The sequence below is a fragment of the Nerophis ophidion genome, linkage group LG22 (genome assembly GCF_033978795.1).
Source record: "Nerophis ophidion isolate RoL-2023_Sa linkage group LG22, RoL_Noph_v1.0, whole genome shotgun sequence".
In the NCBI taxonomy this organism is placed as follows: Eukaryota; Metazoa; Chordata; class Actinopteri; order Syngnathiformes; family Syngnathidae; genus Nerophis; species Nerophis ophidion.
The window spans coordinates 19,164,817-19,189,789 of record NC_084632.1 but is presented as its reverse complement, the minus strand read 5'-3'; the positions used below and the strand labels follow the sequence as shown (position 1 = coordinate 19,189,789).

At 37.7% G+C, this 24,973-nt stretch overlaps 2 protein-coding genes across 4 annotated transcripts in view; one reads left to right on the top strand and one right to left on the bottom strand.

Annotated features, from left to right (window-relative positions):
- LOC133540639 (dipeptidyl peptidase 9-like) overlaps positions 1-16,485 on the top strand; it is a 35,298-nt gene extending 18,813 nt beyond the window's left edge. For all 3 annotated transcript variants that reach the window (XM_061883418.1, XM_061883419.1, XM_061883420.1), the window contains 9 exons: positions 68-147; positions 2,280-2,450; positions 3,956-4,091; positions 5,926-6,071; positions 6,247-6,393; positions 6,486-6,638; positions 7,686-7,828; positions 7,951-8,062; positions 12,911-16,485. In XM_061883418.1, coding sequence (XP_061739402.1) covers positions 68-147; positions 2,280-2,450; positions 3,956-4,091; positions 5,926-6,071; positions 6,247-6,393; positions 6,486-6,638; positions 7,686-7,828; positions 7,951-8,062; positions 12,911-13,003 — 1,181 coding nt within the window. In that variant the 3' untranslated portion in view covers positions 13,004-16,485. The remainder of the gene's footprint in view (positions 1-67; positions 148-2,279; positions 2,451-3,955; positions 4,092-5,925; positions 6,072-6,246; positions 6,394-6,485; positions 6,639-7,685; positions 7,829-7,950; positions 8,063-12,910) is intronic.
- Positions 16,486-16,578: 93 nt separating this feature from the next.
- LOC133540640 (angiopoietin-related protein 4-like) lies at positions 16,579-20,905 on the bottom strand. Its single transcript, XM_061883422.1, has 7 exons — positions 20,428-20,905; positions 20,234-20,344; positions 20,052-20,142; positions 18,691-18,804; positions 17,357-17,452; positions 17,010-17,273; positions 16,579-16,930 (listed from the first exon to the last, which is right to left on the bottom strand). Exons 1-7 carry the CDS (start codon positions 20,866-20,868, stop codon positions 16,752-16,754), a joined length of 1,296 nt encoding a protein of 431 aa, XP_061739406.1. The 5' UTR covers positions 20,869-20,905; the 3' UTR covers positions 16,579-16,751.
- Positions 20,906-24,973: the final 4,068 nt, after the last annotated feature.

Below are 24,973 nucleotides of genomic sequence, written 5' to 3'. Positions count from 1 at the left end.
CATGTCTCCCACATTTTTTGTACTTTGTTAAGGTCCTTCCTCTGTTGCTTTTATATACTTTTACCAGATAATTTCCGGTGTCCAATTAAAGAGGAGGTGGCACTAACCAGTGGAGAGTGGGAGGTGTTGGCCACCCTTGGCGCAAAGGTTGTATATCTCTTAATGCTTGTATAGTATATGATATAATTTAATATATAACATATTCATAATTGGTGATATATTAATGATCGATAATAATAAACAAATATAGTTTTTATATATTTTAGATTTGTAAATTATGTTTTTTAATCTTGTGTTCATTAGGCATAAGATTTTTTTTTTTAGATATATGTTTTTGTTTTTTTACAGATATTAGTTTATTTAAAAAGGGACAATACATGGTTATTAAAAAATAATATAAACTAATTTCATTACACAAAATTTCATTAAGGAAAAGCAATATTAAAATCCAGCCAGTCACAAGTATTCTACTTATTCTGCTAAACTTAGAAAAATTCTCTTTCAAATGGTCACTGACTCATTCTATGGAAAGGCTTGAAAACTGTAGCAACGTTTCATGAAATGTGTAATTTTTTTAATAACCCTGTATGTATTAATGAACATTCGACATGTAAATATAGTATGTGAAATCATAGCCAACGGCTATTTTCCATCTGTTTCTTCCTTGTTAAAATTAAGGACAACCACATTAATAACATAATACACAGATTGAAAAACAAATAAAAAATAAAAAATAAAAAAAATATATATAATAAAATATATAATATAAAGTATAAGAAAATACGAAGGTCCTGAATAGTCCTGGGTTCAATCCTGGGCTCGGGATCTTTCTGTGTGGAGTTTGCATGTCCTCCCCGTGAGTGCGTGGGTTCCCTCTGGGTACTCCGGCTTCCTCCCACTTCCAAAGACATGCACCTGGGGATAGGTTGATTGGCAACACTAAATTGGCGCTAGTGTGTGAATGTGAGTGTAAATGTTGTCTGTCTATCTGTGTTGGCCCTGCGATGAGGTGGTGACTTGTCAAGGGTGTACCCCGCCTTCCGCCCGATTGTAGCTGAGATAGGCACCAGCGCCCCCCGCAACCCCAAAGGGAATAAGCGGTAGGAAATGGATGGATGGATACAGTGGAAAAATACGGAAGCTTAATAAAAGGTAGTCGCATGTTGCTCCACTGAGGAAGGACGTCACGTTTGTTCTTTTTAGTTACCTCTATTGTATCAACCAAGCAAAATGAAAACTCTTTTGATGGCAGTGCCTCAAAAAAAGGAAAAGTAAAACAAATTAGACATTGTAAAATGCTCACAAATGGAAGAAATGCTGGTCAACATTGGCTGGATGCGACCATCATCAAGGATAAATATGGTATTTTTGAACATTTGGAAGAGTCTGGTCCTATAAAATGGACAGGTATAAACAGTGTAGTAGTGTCATTATAGTTTTCATATTAAGGACTTAATCATTCATTCTTCAATTTTTGTATTTAATCTTTTTATTGCTGTATTTTACAAAACCCAAAACCAGTGAGGAGGGCACATTGTGTACATTTTAAATAAAAACAGAATACAATGATTTGCAAATCCTTTTCAACCTATATTCAATTGAATAGACTGCAAAGACAAGATACTCAACGTCCGAATTGGAAAACATAATTTTTTTGCCAATATTAGCCCATTTGGAATTTAATGCCTGCAACATGTTTTAAAAAATCTTGCACAAGTGGCAAAAAATACTGAGAAAGTTTCTCCGTTAGAACATTAAATAGCTAGTCTTTGCAGTCTATTCAATTTAATACAAGTTGAAAAGGATTTGCAAATCATTGTATTCTGCTTTTATTTATGAATTACACAAGGTGCCAACTTCACAGTTTTTTTTTTTTTATATCCTTCATGTGTTCTGTGGACAGTGAGGGACTCTGGTGTTAATTTAGGTATAATTCAAGAGTTATTGTTACTTAGGTAATTAGATTTGACGCCGTCTTAGAACTCAAACCGAACTCATACATAGATCGAGGACCTTCTGTATATCAATAATAGTTATTGTAGCTTTGACAATTGTACTACTCAAGACTGAAGATGTGGCTAATATGACTCTGTTGTGCTAAATGTAGCCCCACAAGAATTAGATAATCTTTTTACATACTCTGCCGTACAGCATATCAACAAAAATGAAAACTTTGTCCAAAATTTGATGTAAATATAGTAAATATCTTAAAGACGCAACATAAAGTATATGAGATCCTAATGAGCTCTTTTTTTATGTTGAACTTTGTTTTGATGCAGCGATCATCCAGCCCACAGATTTGGGTGGATGAGAGAGAAAAGCTGGTGTACTTTCAGGGAACAAAAGACTCGCCCCTGGAGCATCACTTGTATGTAGTGAGCTACGAGTCTCCGGGAGAAATTGTGCGACTCACCAAACCTGGTTTCTCCCACAGCTGCTCTGTAAGCCAGGTGCGTACATGCCCGCACACACACACACACACACACACACACACACACACACACACACACACACACACACACACACACAGATTCTCCCAGAGGCATACCACTATGGTCTAGAATGAATCATCTTGTCCTATAATGCTGAAGTGGGACTATTTTTATCCAGCTTCTTTCGAACTCTTTCTGCCGTTTGGCACACATACTAACCAGGGGTGTCAAGATCCAATACTGATAACAGTTTGATAATAGCAAAAAAAGGAGGTATTGAATTATATCTAAAATCTCTGATATATGCACTGCAATACCAGCAGTCATGCAGCGTGTTTATTTGTGCAAAGGACAACAGCCATTTAACATCTAAATGTTCTCCAATAAGCACACAAGGTTGGACTTTTCTTATATTTTAGTGAGGTCATTTACAAAAGGTAAACATTGTAGGCCATAGGCTACTAGGACCGAGCAACTACCCAACAGCTAAGCACAGAATGGCACACAAGCTAAACATACATAAGTGTCCTTAATTGAATAATATTACAGTATAGAACATGACATTTGTCAAAATAAACAGGTAGTTAGAGTTGCATATTACTTACACATACCAATTCTCCGAAGCAAAAACAAATTAGAAATGATCCAATAACAAACATGTCTGCGACACTCAACAGAGTGCGTTATGAGCTTAACCTAATTAATTATAATGACCACTAGGTATTGCAAAAAAAACAACAATTACCTCTCCACTTCAACTTTGTGAAATACAGTAAGTCCATTCAGACATATGATAATAAATAGTTTTAGTGTTTTTCATACCTATCACTGTACTATGTTTGAGAAATTTCACTCGATCAAGCATTTTCTTACAGTCGACACTATAAAGTTATAAAAGTATGTATGATTAATGCTGATAATAGTATCAGATCAACATTAGTGTCGGCCAATACTCAAGGCTCCTTTAACCATATCAATCAAAGCAATCATCAATCCAAGTTCCAGCCCTTAATCACAAGTGTCTCAAAGGGCTGCACAAGCCACAACGACATCCTCGGCTCAGATCCCACATCAGGGAATGAAAAATCTCAACCCAATGGGCACGATGGGAAACCTCCGAGGGAACCGCGGATGTTCACCCATGTGGGGGATGACCCCCACGCTCTATAGCCCACAAACTTTTTTGGAGTTCTGGTAATCACTAATAAGCCAGAGTTCCAAGAACACTGATCTCTGGCCGGGACATAGGGTACAATAAAATCGGCAAGAGGGGATGGAGCTCGACCGTTTTGTATTTTATACGTAAGTAATATAACCTTAAAGTCGCATCATATCGGAAGTAAACATTTGCATCTAAATACCCCTGTTGCTAACCTTTATTCACAAGCATCATATTTGCAAATAATGTAACATTGTTAGTTTTTCTTCTTCATTTTATCAAAAAAGGCAGACTGACAAGTGTGGCAATGAGTGTAACTGTGTTTCATTTGTGTCTTAAGTTCCCTTTTTGTCCATTTGCGCAGACATTTGACATGTTTGTGAGCCACTACAGCAGCCTAACCAACACACCCTGTGTACATGTCTACAAGCTGAATAGCAGAGATCACAACCCACTGAGCAAAGAACCTGAGTTCTGGGCAAGTCTGATGGAGCCATCTGGTACTAAAATACTTTTCTGTTATAAAGGTGCAGTTTGCAGCAGGCTCCATTTTTTATTATTATTATTTTTAAACCAATAAATATAATAACACAAGCCTATGTTACCAATAGTGGTGTACTAGAACAGATTAAACAGTGAACTGTCACAATTAGAAGGTAAACTAAACACAAAGAAAATGCTGTTCGGTCCAAATAATTGACTTGCGTTCATAGTTAGGAATAGGTACCAAAACTCGGTAGCCACAACAACAACACAACATTTCCTCTTTATGCACCAATGGCTTACAGTGAGTGAAGTTGCATTCGGGAACCCTCGGAACTATGAGTATTAAACGACCCAAGCAAGTCATATTTTGCCAGTCTCTATGTTCTGCACACATTTTTGATTTATACTTGTGGATTTGATTTCTTATTTTTGAATTATTTAGTTATCATTTAATGGAAGTATTGAAATTACTTTTCTGTTCAACTTCCATCCATCCATTTTCTACCGCTTATTCCCTTTAGGGTCGCGGGGGGCGACGAATGTCACACAATTCCATAAAAATGAAAAGGCTTTGTTTTGTTTATTTTTTTTTTAAATATACATTTAGTTTTTCATTTTTCAAGGACTGCTTCTAGACAGTTTTTAAAGTACTTATTTGTTACTAGCATCGTTTAAAATGTGTATGATACCCATCCTTATACATGGCAGTCAATCACAGCCGTGTCGCGCAGAAATGTATGCTCCCATCACAAAAGATGTTTCAAAACAGATGCTGTGGCTGCTCCATTGTTGAACCGGTGAGTGAAATCATGTGCTTATCCAAACACTGCTTTTGTAACATAACATTATCCTTATGCTGCATGCGCGTGTACTAGTGCAGTGGTTCTCAACCTTTTTTCAGTGATGTACCCCCTGTAAACATTTTTTAAATTCAAGTACCCCCTAATCAGAGCAAAGCATTTTTGGTTGAAAAAAAGAGGTAAAGAAGTCAAATACAGCACTATGTCATCAGTTTCTGATTTATTAAATTGTAAAACAGTGAAAAATATTGCTCATTTGTAGTGGTCTTTCATGAACTATTTGGGAAAAAAGATATACAAATAACTAAAAACATGTTAAAAAATAAACAAGTGATTAAATTATAAATAAAGATTTCTACACATAGAAGTAATCAACTTAAAGTGCCCTCTTTGGGGATTATAATAGAGACGCATTGATTGATTGACTGATTGAAACTTTTATTAGTATATTGCACAGTTCAGTACATATTCCGTACAATTGACCACTAAATGGTAACACCCGAATAAGTTTTTCAACTTGTTTAAGTCGGGGTCCACGTAAATCAATTCATCTGGATTCATGAACTTAATTCTAAACATTTCTTCACAAAAAAATACATCTTTAACATCAATATTTATGGAACATGTCCACAAAAAAATCTAGCTGTCAACACATTGTTGCATTTCTTTTCACAGTTTATGAACTTACATTCATATTTTGTTGAAGTGATATTCAATAAATATATTAACAAAGGATTTTTGAAATGTTGTTATTTTAGAATATTTAAAAAAAATCTCACGTACCCCTTGGCCTACCTTCAAGTACCACCAAGGGTACGCGTAGCCCCATTTGAGAACCACTGTACTAGTGGGACGTGGCTTACATGGTCACATTAGGAAGTGTTCGGGTTATAATGCCATACCCTTTCCAAACAGCAAGCAACCCCTAGCTGCAAACTGCACCTTTTTTATATATTCAGTTCTTCACAATGGTAGCATATACTTTTTCTACACTCTTTACTCTGTATTTAATATTGATATACTCCTATATGTATATTTTTACTTACAGGTTACCCACCCCAATACACTCATCCTGAGATCTTTAGCTTCTTAGGGACGTCTGGTTTCCAGATTTATGGCCTCTTGTACAAACCACAAAACTTGCTCCCTGGGAAGAAATATCCAACTGTTGTCTCTGTCTATGGTGGCCCTCAGGTTTGAGCTCCTTATTGTCATTTCAATTAGTTTTAATTTAATTGTCATGTTGTATTCAAGCATCTTTTGCAATTAATTTTCTTTTGAAAGTTTTCTATGGGATGATGGACCGATTTATGCTCTTTTGTTTCATACGTTTTTAGACCTAATCCGAAACCTATTTCTTCTCCCTCAGGTCCAGTTGGTCAATAACTCGTGTAAAGGTTTGAAGTACCAGCAGCTAAGCATACTGGCTACTCTTGGTTACGTAGTGCTCGTCATTGATGGGCGGGGCTCCTGTCAGCGAGGACTCAAGTTTGAAGGAGCTGTGAAGGACAACATTGTATATGGCTTTGTGCTTGCCTTTTCCTAGATACACACAAGTAGGCTGTGCTTGGGCACTCAGCAATATATTATCTTGGCTTTCCTGACCAGGGCCAGGTGGAGATTGAAGACCAGGTGGAAGGTTTGCACTATGTAGCTGACAAGTACAAGTTTTTGGACTTGAACCGCGTTGCCATTCATGGGTGGTCATATGGAGGCTTCCTCTCTCTCATGGGCCTCATTCACAGACCTGATATCTTCAAGGTAAACAAAACAAACTGATGTCTAATGATGTTAAACACTTTTTAACATAGCTGCAGTATATTTTTACAGAAACTGTTGTATTTTTTACTTATTAGGAATTAAGGGCCCTATTCTCCCATTCAAACATGCTTGAAGTTACGCACGTTTCTCTTATTCATACACGGTGATAGACATGTAAGTAGTGAATGAAGGTGTTGTCACATGATTCAATCAACTTTGGAGACATGGCATTTTCCGGACACTTGTGAATGTATAAAAGAAAAAGAAAATTTAAAATTTGACAAGCCTATATCCATCCAAGTGTTGCATGTACGTGCATGTGTGTTGCCAAGGTGGTTTGAGTGCCCGTATATGCACGCTCAACTGTGTCTTCTTCTTGGCTGGATGTAACTCTTTAGATCAGGGGTTGTCACAACCTTTCGAGGGTCACGTACTGACAAAATGAAAAAATTGTTTAATCAAACTTTAATTTAATTTGATGCATATTAAAACAAATTAATGGGGGAAAATGGTTCAATTATTTATGCAAAAAACAGATACATCTGCAAAACTTCTTGGAACAACTTTGTCGAACACAGTGCGACTGCCTTACAAGACCAGCACTAACGCCGCGCGCCACAGGGCACGATCAAAATGTCTAAGGAAATGTGCTATTATATTCTAATCAGTGACAGTGAAATGTCACATGAAGCGCTTTATCATTCATTAGTTGAATTTTCTTTATGCAAAACAGGATCGCGGGGCCCTATGCACAGCTTGTGATCTGCATTTTTTCATTTGAGCACATGGGAGAACAGGGCCTCTAAATCAGTGGTCCCCAACCTTTTTGTAGCTGCGGACCGGTCAACGCTTGATAATAAGGGGGGGTGGGGGGGATTTTTATTTATTTATTTTTTGTCATGAAAAAGGGAGGTTTTTTGAGTTGGTGAACTAATTGTAAGTGTATCTTGTGTTTTTTATGTTTATTTAATTCATAAAAAAATATTCTGAGGCCCGGTGGTTGGAGACCACTGCTCTAAATGAACAGAATTATTCTGGAATATTCAGGTTGCCATCGCAGGTGCACCAGTGACATTGTGGATGGCTTATGACACTGGATACACCGAGCGGTACTTGGATACTCCTGAAAACAACCAAAAGGGCTACGAGGACTGCTCTGTTGCACTGCACGTCAATAAGTTCCCCAATGAGTAAGAGCTTTGCAAAATTCTTATAGGTTTCTGCACTTTACGGCACTATTACTATCAATTGTGGGTTTTTTTTGAGTGCAACGCACGTGTGTAAAGTCAATTATTGCTGTTAATCCCCACAGACCAAACAGACTATTGATCCTGCATGGATTTCTAGATGAAAATGTGCACTTTTTCCACACCAACTTCCTGGTGTCCCAACTTATCCGGGCGGGGAAACCATACAGCCTTCAGGTAGGTGAATTCTCTCCAATGTGATGTGTTATCTCTTCCTTAATGGGTGTTACGTTCCAGAACCTGTGCGAAATAACTACCACCCACTTTAATCACTTGTTTAATCCTTTAAAGCTGCTCCGAAACTCTTTAAACAAGGGGTGGTCGAATGAGTAAATGGTTTAATCGAGGGCAGTCTTCGAAGGCTTTTCATAGTCGAATGTGATTCCTTAGATTTTGCCTATAGTCGTTTTGGCATTTAAAAAAAGAAAAAAATAACAGATTGTGATGTATAGTCGTGTATACTGACTGGTCACTAGGTGTCAGTAACGTCACATGAATGTGCTCTAGCTAGCACTTACACAGTGAATCTTTTCAAATTCAATAAATACTGTCCTTTCCAGGCTATTGAGTGCACTGGGATTTAAGCCGCACCCACCAAATTTTAGAATAAATAAATATTTTTACATATATTGGCCGCACCGGACCATAAACTGCAGCTATATACATGTAGGCAAGATTTTGTAAATATTTATTTACATACCGTAATTGTTTCCAAACAGTGCTTGTCACACAGCAGTAAAATAAAACATAAGTCATCGTCATGGAACCACTAGCTGCAGAAGCTAGCTCTCCAATCAGCGAAAGATTTTAGGTAAATTTACGAAACTAAATCAATACAAAAAGAATGCCATTGTAAGTGAATAATACTAACACAGACACTTGTAAATGTGTTAGCATATTCGCTAATGCTAACGACGCCAGCCTGAGTTACATTACGGTAGCACGTACAAATATGCAGGAACACACTCCGACAGTCATCACACATAGGACGGTTTAGTAAGTATGATTTGTTTTAGTTATATTATAAAACTTACAATCGTTACTTGAAGTGATGAATAAGGAATCCTTTTAAGCAAAAACACTGGATGATTTTACTTCCTTTTCAAGGCATTAAAACGAGAAGTACATGTTCAACTCACAACACCTGCAGTGAACAAATTACTCCAGAAAATTCACCGTAGCACAAACAATAACACACCTTTTCAGTGTCTGTTGAAAACTAATTGTTGAATATAAAACATTATGACCGTTAACAAAGAAAAATCAATAAATTAGCTGCAGCATTTTATTGGCCGCAGGGTTCAAAGTGTAGGGAAAAAGTAGCGGCTCATAGTCCGAAAAATACAGTATATACTTACAAAATAATTAAAATGTTTTATTAAAGTTAACAAAACAAAGGTGTCATTTGTGACTTTTTCCACTTCCAAAAATGGCTAAACCACAATTTGTGAGGTTCTCAGCATTGGCCCACTGCCAAGAGGACATCAAACTTGACTAAACAGAGGAAGTAAATCTCAAAGTTTCCCGTAAGTGAACCTGTGGAAGGATGATTACCTTTGCAAAAGGAGTGCTACACTTCCATGGCGATGAGGCGCATCTCAGACCTGTGCCATGTCTATTTTCCAGCAATCAGTCCGATTAACCACAGTCTAAAAATTAAAGAATAGTGATTAAACCTAATGAAATGTTCAGTGTTTTAAAAAGTGGTGTTTGCAACTTCCTCACAGTAACATTTTTGAAAGCAAAAAATATGACAAGAACACCACCAGCTAGCTTATGTTACTATTAGGGGTTTAACAGAACACATCTGTTTGACAATTGTCTATATTTCTCACAATTACAAATCTTTAGTGATAACATTTTTTGCTGGCCCTGATAAAATGAATGGCGTTGACGTTGCTCATTCACCCGGTCTCATCAACACGTACGCGCAAAGAACGTGTGCACACACACAAAAGAAGTCCAAGAGAAGTGACAATTTGGAGCCATGTTGTTGTTATGATAGAATATACATTCAATAACACTAGTTATCTAAATTGCTATTATTAGCTAACAACACCTAAAGCTGAAGCGCATGCATGTGTTCCGTACATAATGACATCATTATAGAGTTCCCGCCCTGAGAACGGTAGGTCCTGAGTTCAAACTCCGGCCGAGTCATACCAAACACTATAAAAATGGGATGCAATAACTCCCTACTTGGCACTCGGCATCAAGGGTTGGAATTGTGGGTTAAATCACCAAAAATGATTCCCGGGCGCGGCCACCGCTGTTGCTCACTGCTCCCCTCACCTCCCAGGGTGTGAGTGTGATGGGTTAAATGCAGAGAATAATCTCACCACCCTTCGAGGCATCTGTGTAAATGTTGCAGACAGCTGTTTTAACAGAAAGATTATTGACAGGAAATGCATGACAGCGTGAAATGATAGACGTGCAGCTAATCCCAGAGACTTGTTGATACTCACTAATGTCCAGTAGTTCCCCAACAGGGCAACATATTTCGCTTGAGCAACACCCAACTACGCCCTCATCCCCTAATAAATGAGTTAATGCGGTTAACAGATTATTTTTGACGGTCCCAAATATTTTTAAGCACATTTAAAACCATAGAAATAATCTATAAAAGCAAGAATGTTCTATACATGTAAAGAAAATACAGCAATAACGGAATCAAAATCAAAATACGAATATTTTAAATCAGTAAAGATATGACTTCGATGATAGTAAATTGACTTGACTGTGTTGCACCAATAAATTAGGTAGTAGGACAAAAAGATGACAATGTTGATCGGTCTGGTCTAGTATTGCACAGTAAACTAGAACATTTACAGCTCTTCAAAGGGCACCACACACTTTTTTCCATTGAAATATTAGTTTGCTGGCTCTTACGGTGTCTTCAAACCACGATTAGCTGGGGATGAAGAAACTAGTCAAGGCCACAATGTCTGTCTTACCGCGAATAATTGCATTTTGTCCATAGTTTACTCAGAACTAATCACGATTAATTGCAGATGACTATGTTTTTTCATCATTAATAAGTGTACCAAGACAGATCATTTCCAAGTTGTTCAAATTTTCATGAAATGTTTTTTGAACACAATGCTTTTTTAAACAGCTCAACACAAAATGGACTTAGCACACTTTTAATGACAATAAAAAAAATATCTGTAGTGCAGTGCTGCATACTTGCCAAGCCTCCCGGATTTTCCGGGAGACTCCCGAGATTCAGCACCTCTCCTGAAAACCTCCCGGGACAAATTTTCTCCCGAAATTCAGGTGGAGCCGGAGGCCACGCCCCCTCCAGCTCCGTGCGGACCTGAGTGACGTGTATAAAGAGCGTATCTGCCCAATAGCGTTATAACTATAGAAGTTCTTGGTTTCTTATGTGGGTTTATTGTTAGACAGTTTCATTAACGTCCTCCAAGCGCATTAACAACACACAACAACAGCAGTCACGTTTACGTCTACCGTAAGGCAGTTCATCTGCCGTAAACAGCATGTGACACTCTTAGACAGGACAATACTGCCATCTACTGCACATGCACCACAACACCTCCAGGCAACTTCAACCCTTTACTAAACCTCCTCCATTCACACCCCATCTCCCCGGATTGTAAATAACCTAATGTAAATAATCAAATGTATTTCTAATGTATATACTTGTTCTTATGCTATCTGAACTCACTATGTTCTCTGCTCTCTGTACATATCCTACTAAGTAAGACCTACACTGTTTCAATGTCCATTTCTCTGTCGATGCACTTGTTGATGACTGAAGTACCAATATCAACCAAAGCTCCTCATCCCACCCCCCGGATTGTAAATAATTCAATGTATATACTATGATGATTAACTTGTGTGATGACTGTATTATGCTGATAATATATATTTGTACCGTGAATTGATTAACGTGGACACTGACTCAAACAAGTTGAAAAACTTATTGCGTTGTTACCATTTAGTGGTCAGTTGTACGGAATATGTACTGTACTGTGCAATCTACTAATAAAAGTTTCAATCAATCAATCAATCATGCATATGTGACAATAAAATCTACGACTTTTAGAAAGTGCAGTGCACAACTGCGCACACAACAGCTGTAAATATACTCCTCCCCTTTTAACCACGCCTCCAACCACGCCCCCCGCCCCACCCCCGGGCACGCCACCCAGCCCACCCTTCACCCCCCACCTCCCGAAATCGGAGGTCTCAAGGTTGGCAGGTATGCATTGCTGTCTTGCCAGATTTTGTAGGAATACAGAATTTGTATTTCTGCTGTAGGAGCACTTGCATTCAGAAGAGAGGGGCTACACTTTCATGTTTAGATACCAGTTGTGCGCATTATTAACACAAAATGTGGATTGTTACGATCATGCTTTGATTGTCAAACATGTTTGGTAATGTAATGTTTGATATTTCTTCCTGAATAAATGCTACTGATATTCTGTACATTAAATGTAATACAACTTAATTCTTCATATCGCTCCATGACAATATCTTAACCGACTGTTTATTAATAAAGTGTAATATTCAGCCTACTATACATTCTGTAATTGAGGACTATCAACCAGAACTTCTCATATTTGAATTATCACAATATTTCAACCTGCCAAAAGAAATACTCCCTATATATTCCTCAACTGATGTACTCACATTTATCTACATAGCAATATCACAGATTACAGTTTCCTGGCTCTTAGAGCGTCTTCAAACCCCGGTTGAATGGGCAAGAAGGCCATAGTAAAAGCTGCAAAGGAGTAATAAAAACACTGCACTTAGTTTACATAGTTAATGCTTTGTTATTAAATTACATCCGAGCCAAAGTTAAAGACAATAATGCAAAGCCAACCGTTACTAAAAACAAACCAAACATTGTTCTGATACTCGGCACAATAATCTAGTCGTTGGACTACTTTCTTACGATATAATAATTACTTATCACTCAGTCATCATATTTGCTATGTAAATGTTATTTTTATGAGAATCCATGATCAAAAAAATGTTTAATCTTTTTTTCTTCTTTAGGTATACCCCAATGAACGACACAGCATTAGGCGTGCAGAGTCTGGAGAACACTATGAGATCACGTTGCTCCACTTCCTCCAGCAGAACCTCTGATAAGCCTTTCTCCACACATCTTTACTTAGTCTAGACAACTTTTTCTACCCGTATCCTGGATCTAGGCAAAAGTTTCCACTTTGTTCATTATTACGTCTAACATTTTATTGACTTTGTGATAGACTATGACCATTCACCTCTCATGTAATCTTTGGAACATTCAACATAGTTAAATTGCCTCTTCACTCGTCTACAATATATTGTATCTGCTATTGATATTTACAACTTTTAGTATTTTTTTATGAACATAATATAATAATATATATCATATTTGTTTTAAATGAAAACAAAAACACTTGAGTGTGTCCCCATTTAGTTTTTTATTGTATCTAAATCAGGATGTTTGAGTGCAGTTGAGTAATGTCAGTTTCAATCTATTAGTATTTTTTGTTTTTGATTTAATTTAAAATCCTAAAAGGCAAACTAGTGTCAAATGTAACATGCAGTATGTGTAAAATAATTCAACTTGTTTTAGGGATGCAGGATAAATATAGGGCCGGTATGAGAAATTATTACGTTATGTCGGTAAATCCGATAAGATGAAAACATATCATATCCATCGATCTATTTTCTACAAAGCTTCTCCTCATTAAGTCAAGGGTAAGCTCGACCCCATCCTAGCTGACTTTGGGCGAGAACCCTAAATTTGGTCGCCAACCAATTGCCCGGCACATATAAACAAACAGCCATTTACACAATTGACAATTTGTAGTCTCCAATTAACCCAGTACTTCACAAATAATGGGGCCGGCCACCCTGGTGGGGCACGTGTGACCTGGGAACATGCTTATTTAGCCGTAACACATACGATGAAGCAAATGCAGCACTTGACTTCACTGTAACCATGGTCGGAAACGAGAAAAGGCCAATGTGTTGTTTCTTTTAATGTTAATAAGCCTACAATGTTATGCAGAGGTGTAGATATATCAATGTTATAGACAAATTATACTATAGGGACGGCGTGGCGCAGTGGGAGAATGGCCGTGCGCAACCCGAGGGTCCTTGGTTCAATCCCCACCTAGTACCAACCTCGTCACGTCTGTTGTGTCCTGAGCAAGACACTTCACCCTTGCTCCTGATGGGTGCTGGTTAGCGCCTTGCATGGCAGCTCCCTCCATCAGTGTGTGAATGTGTGTGTGAATGGGTAAATGTGGAAGTAGTGTCAAAGCGCTTTGAGTACCTTGAAGGTAGAAAAGCGCTATACAAGTACAACCCATTTATCATTTATTTATTTATATAGTCACAGAGGAGAGTGTGTAGGGGGGGGTTCGCAAAATATTTTCTTCTTCCTATGGGGCACATAACAGAAAATATTTGAATTAACCCAACATGGATCAGAGAGATAATTATCAGGCCAATGTTAGGAATTATGACATTGTATTGATAAATCCGATGCTCCAATTAGGGCAGATTAATCGTACTGTGGTGCAGGTGTGATTCGGTAAGAAAATCAAGCGCTTCTTTTCTCCGACTTGTAAACTTCCCCTGAGTTCATTGTAAACAAACATGGCGTTGATTGTCTGAGACTTCTTAACTCTTTCAGAGGAAGACTTTTCACGTGTTATTTGCAGCAAATGTTTTGCAAACCGTTCTTTGAGGAAGGAAAAAAAAACATCAAGCGTCAACACATCAAACCTTATCAACAACCTGAAATGGCAATATCACTACGATGGTGTTTTGAAAGTCAAAGAAGACTTCTGAGACTTTGTCAGTGTTTCAGAGGGAAGATATTTTGTGTGCTGTCTGCACCAAATGTGCTGCAAAAAATCTTTCAGGAGAAAAACAAACAAACTTCAAGCTTCAACACATCCAACCTTATCAGCCGCCTATAATACCAGCATAGTTTCGCAAAGAAAGGTGTGCACAAACTATTTAAATCAACATTTTTCAAAATCATAGATGTCATTAAGTTATTTGTCTTGATAAGCAGGAAGTTATCGTATCGGCTTGAAAAAATATAATCATGCATCCCTAACCTATTTTATTTGAACTAGTGTGTAATGTTCATATCATATATATGACACCTTATTAAATTATTACAATTATATTTTTTTTGTGGAAAAAGTGCCTGATGAACTCTCAATATAGTCATTTGATTTGTTATTAAGGGAATTTATGTGATACCAAACTCCAGATTCTTCTTGAGATTTGCTTCTTGTTTTATATAAACAAATACCTACAAATATGCACATGTAAGACAAAAACAATAAATGTCAACATATTTTAAGCGTTCTTGTTTTCATGTCATGTCAAAATCCATAGTTAAAAGGGGAGGAGTATATTTACAGCTGTTGTGTGCGCAGTTGTGCACTGCACTTTCTAAAAGTCGTAGATTTTATTGTCACATATGCATGATTGATTGATTGAAACTTTTATTAGTAGATTGCACAGTACAGTACATATTCCATACAACTGACCACTAAATGGTAACAACGCAAAATATATGTCATTGCAGCTTTCAGGTGTTGTACTCGGGCTGTCAAACAATTACCACTATATTATTATTTATTGCGCTTATATGCGTCCTGTTCGTAGTTTACTCAGAACTAATTGCAACTAATCCCAGATGGATATATTTTTTTCATCAATAAGTGTACCCTAAACAGATCATTTTCAAGTAGTTAAAACTATGGATGTCCGATAATATCGGACTGCCGATGATGTTGTGCCAATAAATGCTTTAAAATGTAATATTGGAAATGATCGGTATCAGTCTCAAAATTATCGATATCGGTTTCAAAAAGTAAAATGTATGACTTTTTAAAACTCCGCTGTGTACACGGACGTAGGGAGGAGTACAGAGCGCCAATAAACCTTAAAGGCACTTCCTTTGCGTACCGGCCAAATCACATAATGTCTACGGCTTTTCACACAAACAAGTGAATGCAACACATATTTGGTCAACAGCCATACAGGTCACACTTAGGGTGGCCGTATAAAAAACGTTAACATTGTTAGAAATATACGCCACACTGTGAACCCACACCAAACAAGAATGACAAAACAAATTTCGGGAGAACATCCGCACCGTAACACAACAGAAAAAAATACCCAGAACCCCATGCAGCACTAACTCTTCCGGGATGCTACAATTTACCCCCGTCCCCGTCCACCTCAACCTCCTCATGCTCTCTCATGACAATGCCATGTTGGCATTTTTTTCCATAACTTGAGTTAATGTATTTTGGAAAACCTTGTTACATTGTTCAATGCATTAAAATACAAATAAACATAATAATGTGTTAATTCCACGGATTATGGAAGGTTGACTCCAATTAAGCTGTACGAGCATCTCAAGGATGATCAGTTGAGATAGGATGCACCTTACCTCACTTTTGAGCCTCTTGGCATAGGCTGTGATAACTCATACATGTGATTTCTTAGTTGTCGTTTTTTATCAAATTAAAAAAAAAAAAATCACATTGTCATTATGCGGTATTGTGTGTCAAATTTTGAGGATGAAAATTAATATATTCCTTTTTGGTATAAAGCTGAAACATAACAAAAAGTGGGAAGATGGAAGCCCCGTGAATACTTTCCGGATACATTGTAGGTGTATTAACAAGACACAGACGTTACTGAAGAACTGTATTTTTATTGATATCTTACAAATTTTTACAGAACAATATTTTTGACAAAATATACAGCTTATAAATAAATAAATACATAAAAACTGTGCATGTATGACTTTTGGCTGGTTTTCATTGCTCCTCGCCGTCTTTCTTTTCTTCCCCAGGTGTCTTTGACTTTATTGTAGTTGTACAGTCAAAGGTGCGAGCTTCAGAAGAGTTGTTCTCAGTGGAGTGTCTTGTCCCTTTTTGTCCACCCAAAACATCGTTCTCGGCCGCAACCTCCTGACCGGGCCGAGCCTTCGGGGATATTTGCCGTTAAGGTTGGATGCGCCGCAGCTGCTGAACCACCAACCTCCTGCAAAGAAATGGTGGGTTTAAATCCAGGCCGTGTGTGGCGTCAACCTTGACACAAACAGATGAGAGGGAATACGTACCTGAGTGAAGCTCAGCGCAGTTGATGTTGGCGGCCATGTCATTGTCGCGGTCGGCTGTGGAGAAGGGAAGACCCTTGGCACCTGTCAGGTCAACTCCAGACTCCTCCTCCAGGTGTAGAGCATACTTCTCCTCCTCAGCGTCCAGTTGGAAGCCATAACGGGTTGCCTTCATCTCTCCTGTCCAATCAGAGAGCTCCACTTGCAGCATGTACTGCCCTTGTTTGGCGATTGCGTGTATGTTCTCCAAGCCCAACCAGAATTCACCTGAGGTATGAAAAATAATTCCTTTTTCTCACGGGGGTTTGGTGACACACATTTTAATATTGTCATTTATAGTCGAGCCTCACCGTTTAGACTCCCGAATCCTTTTTTATAGCTCTCCCAAAGCTGATTAAAGTTCTGGTATCCGTCAAAACGCTTCTGGATGACGGTCCATCCACCTTCTGTGAAAAGTTGTGATTAATTAGAAAATCTAAAATCAATACAGGATACAGTATAAAGCAGTCTTGTGAAAAATTCCACTTCATGTGTTTGAATTTAAATCAAAGATTCAAACAGGAAGTAGAATTGCAATTTAAATTTGAATTGAAGTTTGGGGCATGTATTCCATACAAGCATTTTGCATACTTTCAAGAAATATTTCTGTAAACCAATGCTGCCAAATGGTTTATTTTTCAAATTAGATTAATCTAATAAATCAGGTTATTACTCGCTTGCATAATTCAATTACATTTTTAAAAAAAGAGGCGCATTTTTGTAAAAAAAATCATTTTTTTGGTCCAAATGTCATACAGGAATCTTTTCTTTTTAAATATTTTACTTGAATGCACATATTTTATTTGCTGAAAACTTGACAATTGTATCTAAAGTCCCGTCTGGTTTTATTTTTAATTGAAATTTTGTGCTTGATATATGCATTAACCTGATCATTGACCATATAACAAACTGTGTCACCTTGTAATAAATCAAATAAATTGTGTGATTGATCTGCATAGAACCACGATTAGTTCAATGATAAATAAATGAATAAGTAGTCAACTTATTTTTGACAGTCCTACTTTAAACCTTCAAATTACAATAAATATTATTAATTAAGAATAAAAACATTGTATATAAATTAATAGTTAAGAATAATCAATCAGCCAGAATACTTTACTTTATACAGGTATTTAAAATTTGTGTTTAATTTTAGTGTGTTTGAAAATTATTTTTGTGTGTTTATAAAAACCTTTACTAAGCGTGACAAATTATTCTCAGACAATGGTTCTCAAACTTTTTTCAGTACCACCTCAGAAAACACTGGTCTCTCCGAGCACCACCATAATGACCAACATTAAAATAGAGTAGCGTAATTGGCCTACGTATTCATTTAAACTAGGCAGAAGTTTTATTTAACAAGTATATTTAAGAGTTATGGCCGCTGTAAAATTACACATAGTTTGAACAGTAACACTTGTGGTTGAATATAGGAAAATAAAACACTGTACTTTCGGCAAGTAATTATTTGGCGTACCACTAGATGGAGCCCACGTATCACAGTTTGAGAATCACTGTTCTGAGAAATTTCTCTGAATTTCAATGCTTTTGATTCCACTTCCTGTAGTTCCAATTTATCAAATGAATCCAATTAGAATTCAGAATGTTGCACAGGATTAAAATAAAAGTTTCTTTCTGGACTCACCTGAGCTCATTTCACAGAAAACGGTGAACGGCTGCGAGTTTTGCGGTTGGATGGTGTAGACGCCGCTGGCTCGCTGCCCGTGTACAAACAGGTCATGGCAATCTCTGGCTGAGCCTGAGCAAAACAACACAAAGGCTCTGATCAGATAGTTATATAAATATGAAGATGCAATAACTGTTGAGTGGTTATGCTGTCAAGCCAATGTCCTCATTTTCCTGATCTTTGGACTGTCTGCACGCAGTGCTGCCAACGAGTCAACTTTTACACTCGCTGGAGCAAAGTTTTTTAACCTTGTCACCTCTACCCTTGTGCAACCTCAAGATTGACTGTACACACTTACTCTTAGGGTCCAAAAGGGATCCGCTCACAAAAATGTCATATGTCAGCATGAAATGTAACTATATTTAAATTTCAACGTTTGAAATGTTTATACAACTTCAGATATTTATATCTATTGATATAACGTTCTTAAATTTTTTGTAAAAAAATAACTGTTTTTATTTTAACGGTGAAATGCTGAATATACAATATTTAAAAAAAAAAATACGCTGCAGAGTGGAATGTTTGAGGTTGGTTAATTACAGTCTTGAATAGGTCAATAATTCATGACATTGATTTGATACAGTAGACAAAAAAAAGTTGAGTTCACACAGGTTTTTTTATATACATCTTCCATGTTAGATATATATTTATATATTTACTTATGTGTGTGTGTGTGTGTGTGTGTGTATGTATATATATATATATATATATATATACATATGAATATATACATATATATGTGTATATATATGTGTGTGTATTTTATATATGTGTATATATATATACATACATATATATATATATATGTATGTGTATATATGTATATATATATATATATATATATGTATGGATGTATGTACGTATATATATGTATGCATATATATATATATATATATATATATATATATATATATATATATATATATATATATATGTATAGATGTACGGATGTATGTACATATATATGTATGTATTTACATATATATACGTCTATATACATATATATCTTCCATGTTATGTATACAGTATATAAACACGTGTGTATATATATATATGTATATATATGTATGCACGTATCTATACGTACACGAGTGTGTGTATTTTTATATATATTTATATATATATATACACACACACACACGTGTATATATTTCTATATATGTATTTACATTGGCATACATGTATATGTGTATCTGTATAAATATATGTTTATCTCTCTGTCTATATATATATATATATATATATATATATATATATATATATATATTATAGACATACATATAAATACCTCAGACTTTCATGTTTTTTTAATTCCTTACCGACTCTACTGTCACTTGGAGCTGCATCGTCCCTTAGAATGGTTTCCTCCTCATCCCTTCGCCTGTGGCATTTGACACCTTTGTGTGCAACCTGAAAGAATGACAGCCAGTCGGTCATTCATTTCCCCGAAGAAGACCACACTGCTGCGTGTTCACAAGCGCAGAGAAACACTTTTCCTCACCTTGCTCTGCAGTGCCTGCAGGTGTAAACTCTGCTTCTCCAGCTTGTCTTGTTGCTGCCTGATCTTGTCCACCAGCTGGTCGATGCGTCTGTTCTGAGCAGCCAAGACTCTCTGCAAACACATGTTTTAGACAGTTGAGATGATTTGTCATTTGCTTCCCTGACATTTAAATTGATGACGTTTTTATTGCTCACCTGAACAAACGGCTTCGCCGAGTTGTCAACGTTGAAGCTGGCGTTCTGTGTCACTTTAAACTCTTGGTTCACTTTCTCCTCAAGGCTGTCCATGCGCGAGTAGATGTCTTCGTTCTGCTTCATCACCTCATCCACCTTTGCCATCGCCTTCTTTGCGGCGTCCACCTCCCGGGCTTTGAGAACTTCATCCTGCTCCCGTTGCTTTCTCTCAAGCGCAGTTATGGTGCTGTTGAAGGCTTTCAGTTTGCCACTGATGTCCCGCATCAGGACTTTGGACTTGTCCACATGCTCCTTGAGCCCCTGGCCCAGCTGCAGGAGACCGTGGGTCACCACGTTGATGTCGTCCCAGGAGGCCTGCTTGTCCCTTCTGTCCACAGGGAAAGCTGCTGCGGCGTTGATGAGCAGCACGAGCACGAGGGTGACAATCTGAGGCGTTTTCATCTTTGGTCTCTTTGGATTCGGAATGCTGCTCTGGGTTTCTCTTGTAAAGATTTTATAGCTGAGCGCTGCAGCTGAGGGCTCTGCTGATTGGCCATGGGGGTGTTGAAGGCAGGCACAAAGGGAGCTTGGGGGCGTGGAAACAATTCATTGTTGTCACCAAATGTACGATGATGCAATGAAAGCTCTGAATTTCTGACAAAGGACTCTAAAATGCCCGATACTATTACACCACTGCTATTTTTTTCAAATATGTTTTGTTGTATAAACACCGACTGTGTATGTCTTTTTTTAAATAGACACATGTGGTAAGAGAGTAAAACCTGTAAACCCTGCAAAATAAAGTTATTGTCACAGCAATTTAAAAAAAAAATAGTGTTGATACTAATAACACCAAATGTCATATTTATATATATAATCTATATGTCCATCCATCCATCCATTTGCTACCGCTTGTCCATATCGGGGCGCGGGGGGTGCTGGAGCCTATCCCAGCTGCATTCGGGTGGAAGGCGGCTGACACCATGGATAAGTCGCCACCTCATCTCAGGGCCAACACAGATAGACAACATTCACACTCACATTCACACACTAGGGCCAATTTAGTGTTGCCACAAACCTATCCCCAGGTGCATGTCTTTGGAGGTGCGAGGAACCCGGAGTACCCGGAGGGAACCCACGCAGTCACTGGGAGAACATGCAAACTCCATACAGAAGGACCCCTAGCCCTGGGATCGAACCCAGGACCTTTGTATTGTGAGTATATAATATCATTTATATACGGTGTATGTATTTATGTGTATATATATATATATATGTGTGTGTGTATTTACAGTATATGCATATACAGTATGTGGATATGTATGTATATACTGTATGTTTGTATATGTATATACGTATGTTTATTATTATTGTTTGCAAAAAGCACACGAAAAAGAAAACGCTAAAATAATAACACAAAATGTCTTGTATATATAATATGTATGTTTGTAATATAATTGATACATACAGTAATTCATATGTTATAATTTATACATTATATGTATACAATATAATTTGTATATTATATGTCTACATAAATCATACATATGTATAGGCCTAAATGTCTGTATGTTATATGACGTATCACTGATAGTCACACACACTCACGCACACACACACACACACGGTGTGGCGAAATCAATCTCTGCATCTGACCCATCACCCTTGATCACCTGGGAGGTGAGGGCAGCAGTGAGCAGCATTTTGGTGATTTAACCCCCAATTCCAACCCTTGATGCAGAGTGCCAAGCAAGGAGGCAAAGGGTCCCATTTTTATAGTCTTTTATATGGCTCGACCGGGCTTTGAACTCACAATCTACCGATCTCAGGGCAGACACTCAAACCACTAGATATGTATTTACAGTATATATGTATGTATTCAATATTGATATATAATTTGTTTGTTTTTTGATTGCTTTTTAAAATTTTGATTGGATTTAGAATCGAAAAATAGGAATCGTGATGATGTGAAGTTTTTTTTCAGCATGCCTCATACCTGTTTATAAATCATACATATACAGTATTTGAAGGGCATAGCTGGTGGGGAACTGATTTTATTTCTACACTTTAAATCAGGGATCCCCAAACTTTGTGACTCGGGGGGCCACTTTGGGTTAACCAAATTTCTATTTGTCTGTGTATATTACCCAGTGTATATAGTTGTTTTGTCCCTCTCTTGTCCACAAAATGTTCCTTTTTTTTTTTCCCATCCCCTCGTGCTCTGGTCCAAACATTTAAAAACATAAAATAAAGCCAACATTTGGAATATCCCACACTTTTCTTTTGTAAAGTAAACCTGTAAAGCAGACATTGGCATTTACATCAACAATATGATTTGCCTGGGCAGGTTAAATACATAACTTATCTTACTGATAGGATGCAGTGTGTCTCCCATAACAATGTGACCTCGGACTACGTTAAGGTAACGTGTGGAGTTCCCCAGGGTTCGGTCCTTGGCCCTGCACTCTTCAGCATCTACATGCTGCCGCTAGGTGACATCATACGCAAATACGGTATTAGCTTTCACTGTTATGCTGATGACACCCAACTCTACATGCCCCTAAAGCTGACCAACACGCCGGATTGTAGTCAGCTGGAGCCGTGTCTTAATGAAATTAAACAATGGATGTCCGCTAACTTTTTGTAACTCAACGCCAAAAAAACGGAAATGCTGATTATCGGTCCTGCTAGACACCGAACTTTATTTAATAATACAACTCTAACATTTGACAACCAAACAATTAAACAAGGCGACACGGTAAAGAATCTGGGTGTTATCTTCGACCCAACTCTCTCCTTTGAGTCACACATTAAAAGCGTTACTAAAACGGCCTTCTTTCATCTCCGTAATATCGCTAAAATTCGCTACATTTTGTCCACTAAAGACGCTGAGATCATTATCCATGCGTTTGTTACGTCTCGCCTCGACTACTGTAACGTATTATTTTCGGGTCTCCCCATGTCTAGCATTAAAAGATTACAGATGGTACAAAATGCGGCTGCTAGACTTTTGACAAGAACAAGAAAGTTTGATCACATTACGCCTGTACTGGCTCACCTGCACTGGCTTCCTGTGCACTTAAGATGTGACTTTAAGGTTTTACTACTTACGTATAAAATACTACACGGTCTAGCTCCATCCTATCTTGCCGATTGTATTGTACCATATGTCCCGGCAAGAAATCTGCGTTCAAAGGACTCCGGCTTATTAGTGATTCCCAAAGCCCAAAAAAAGTCTGCGGGCTATAGAGCGTTTTCCGTTCGGGGTCCAGTACTCTGGAATGCCCTCCCGGTAACAGTTCGAGATGCCACCTCAGTAGAAGCATTTAAGTCTCACCTTAAAACTCATTTGTATACTCTAGCCTTTAAATAGACTCCCTTTTTAGACCAGTTGATCTGCCGTTTCTTTTCTTTTTCTTCTATGTCCCACTCTCCCTTGTGGAGGGGGTCCGGTCCGATCCGGTGGCCATGTACTGCTTGCCTGTGTACCGGCTGGGGACATCTCTGCGCTGCTGATCCGCCTCCGCTTGGGATGGTTTCCTGCTGGCTCCGCTATGAACGGGACTCTCGCTGCTGTGTTGGATCCGCTTTGGACTGGACACTCGCGACTGTGTTGGATCCATTATGGATTGACCTTTCACAGTATCATGTTAGACCCGCTCGACATCCATTGCTTTCCTCCTCTCCAAGGTTCTCATAGTCATCATTGTCACCGACGTCCCACTGGGTCATTATTGTCACCAATGTCCCACTGGGTGTGAGTTTTCCTTGCCCTTATGTGGGCCTACCGAGGATGTCGTAGTGGTTTGTGCAGCCCTTTGAGACACTAGTGATTTAGGGCTATGTAAGTAAACATTGATTGATTGATTGATTGATAAGTAGAACTGTAACTTGTGGGTGCTGGTAATCCGTAACTGGCCCGCGGGCCATAGTTTGGTGAACCCTGCTGAAAAATATTGTGCTCTAATCAAAACAGGTTAATACAGGTTGTTTTTTAAACGTTTAACAATAAAATGGGAATAATTCACTTGAGGTAGTAAGATGTTTTGAACTACTTCCATTCATCCAGTACTGCTTGTCCTTTTCTCCAACCTATTCATTTATTTTTATAAAACTGGAACTTAAACAAATGCTATTTTAAACCTTATATTGGCGACATTCTGACAAACAGAAACAGGCATTCTCCAACTAAACCAGTTAATGAAGGCTGAGCAATCAGAGGGTGGATTTCTCAGTTTGCTTACCTGTACAAATTTATCTATTTTTACTGAGGGAATTGTTACGAAATGATTGCAACAACAGTCTACGGAAAATTATTTTGTTAAAAAGACACATTTGTTACATCTTTATTCGTGTTTTTTTATCATTAGCCATGTCACTGTGTACAACATTTTCTAAGCCTTTTTACAAAATGGAAAAATATCACTAATCCGGTTTCTAATAATTTTTGTATCAATAACTTGCTTTCCCAATGTACTAGCTTTATCCATTTCTTTAAAGAACAAACACACACCCAGATGATTTTTTTTGCTGCTGTGAATTTTCAGATATTTATTGCAAAGATGAA

What these genes read in the sequence shown, in the direction of transcription:
- LOC133540640 (XM_061883422.1), bottom strand. Translation starts at nt 20,868, where the DNA reads ATGAAAACGCCTCAGATTGTCACCCTCGTGCTCGTGCTGCTCATCAAC. An exon ending in TGCAGGCACTGCAGAGCAAG is followed by an intron (nt 20,143 to 20,233) that starts GTGAGGAAAAGT and finishes TCATTCTTTCAG; the next exon opens with GTTGCACACAAAGGTGTCAA. An exon ending in CTGCGCTGAGCTTCACTCAG is followed by an intron (nt 16,931 to 17,009) that starts GTACGTATTCCC and finishes ATTTCTTTGCAG; the next exon opens with GAGGTTGGTGGTTCAGCAGC.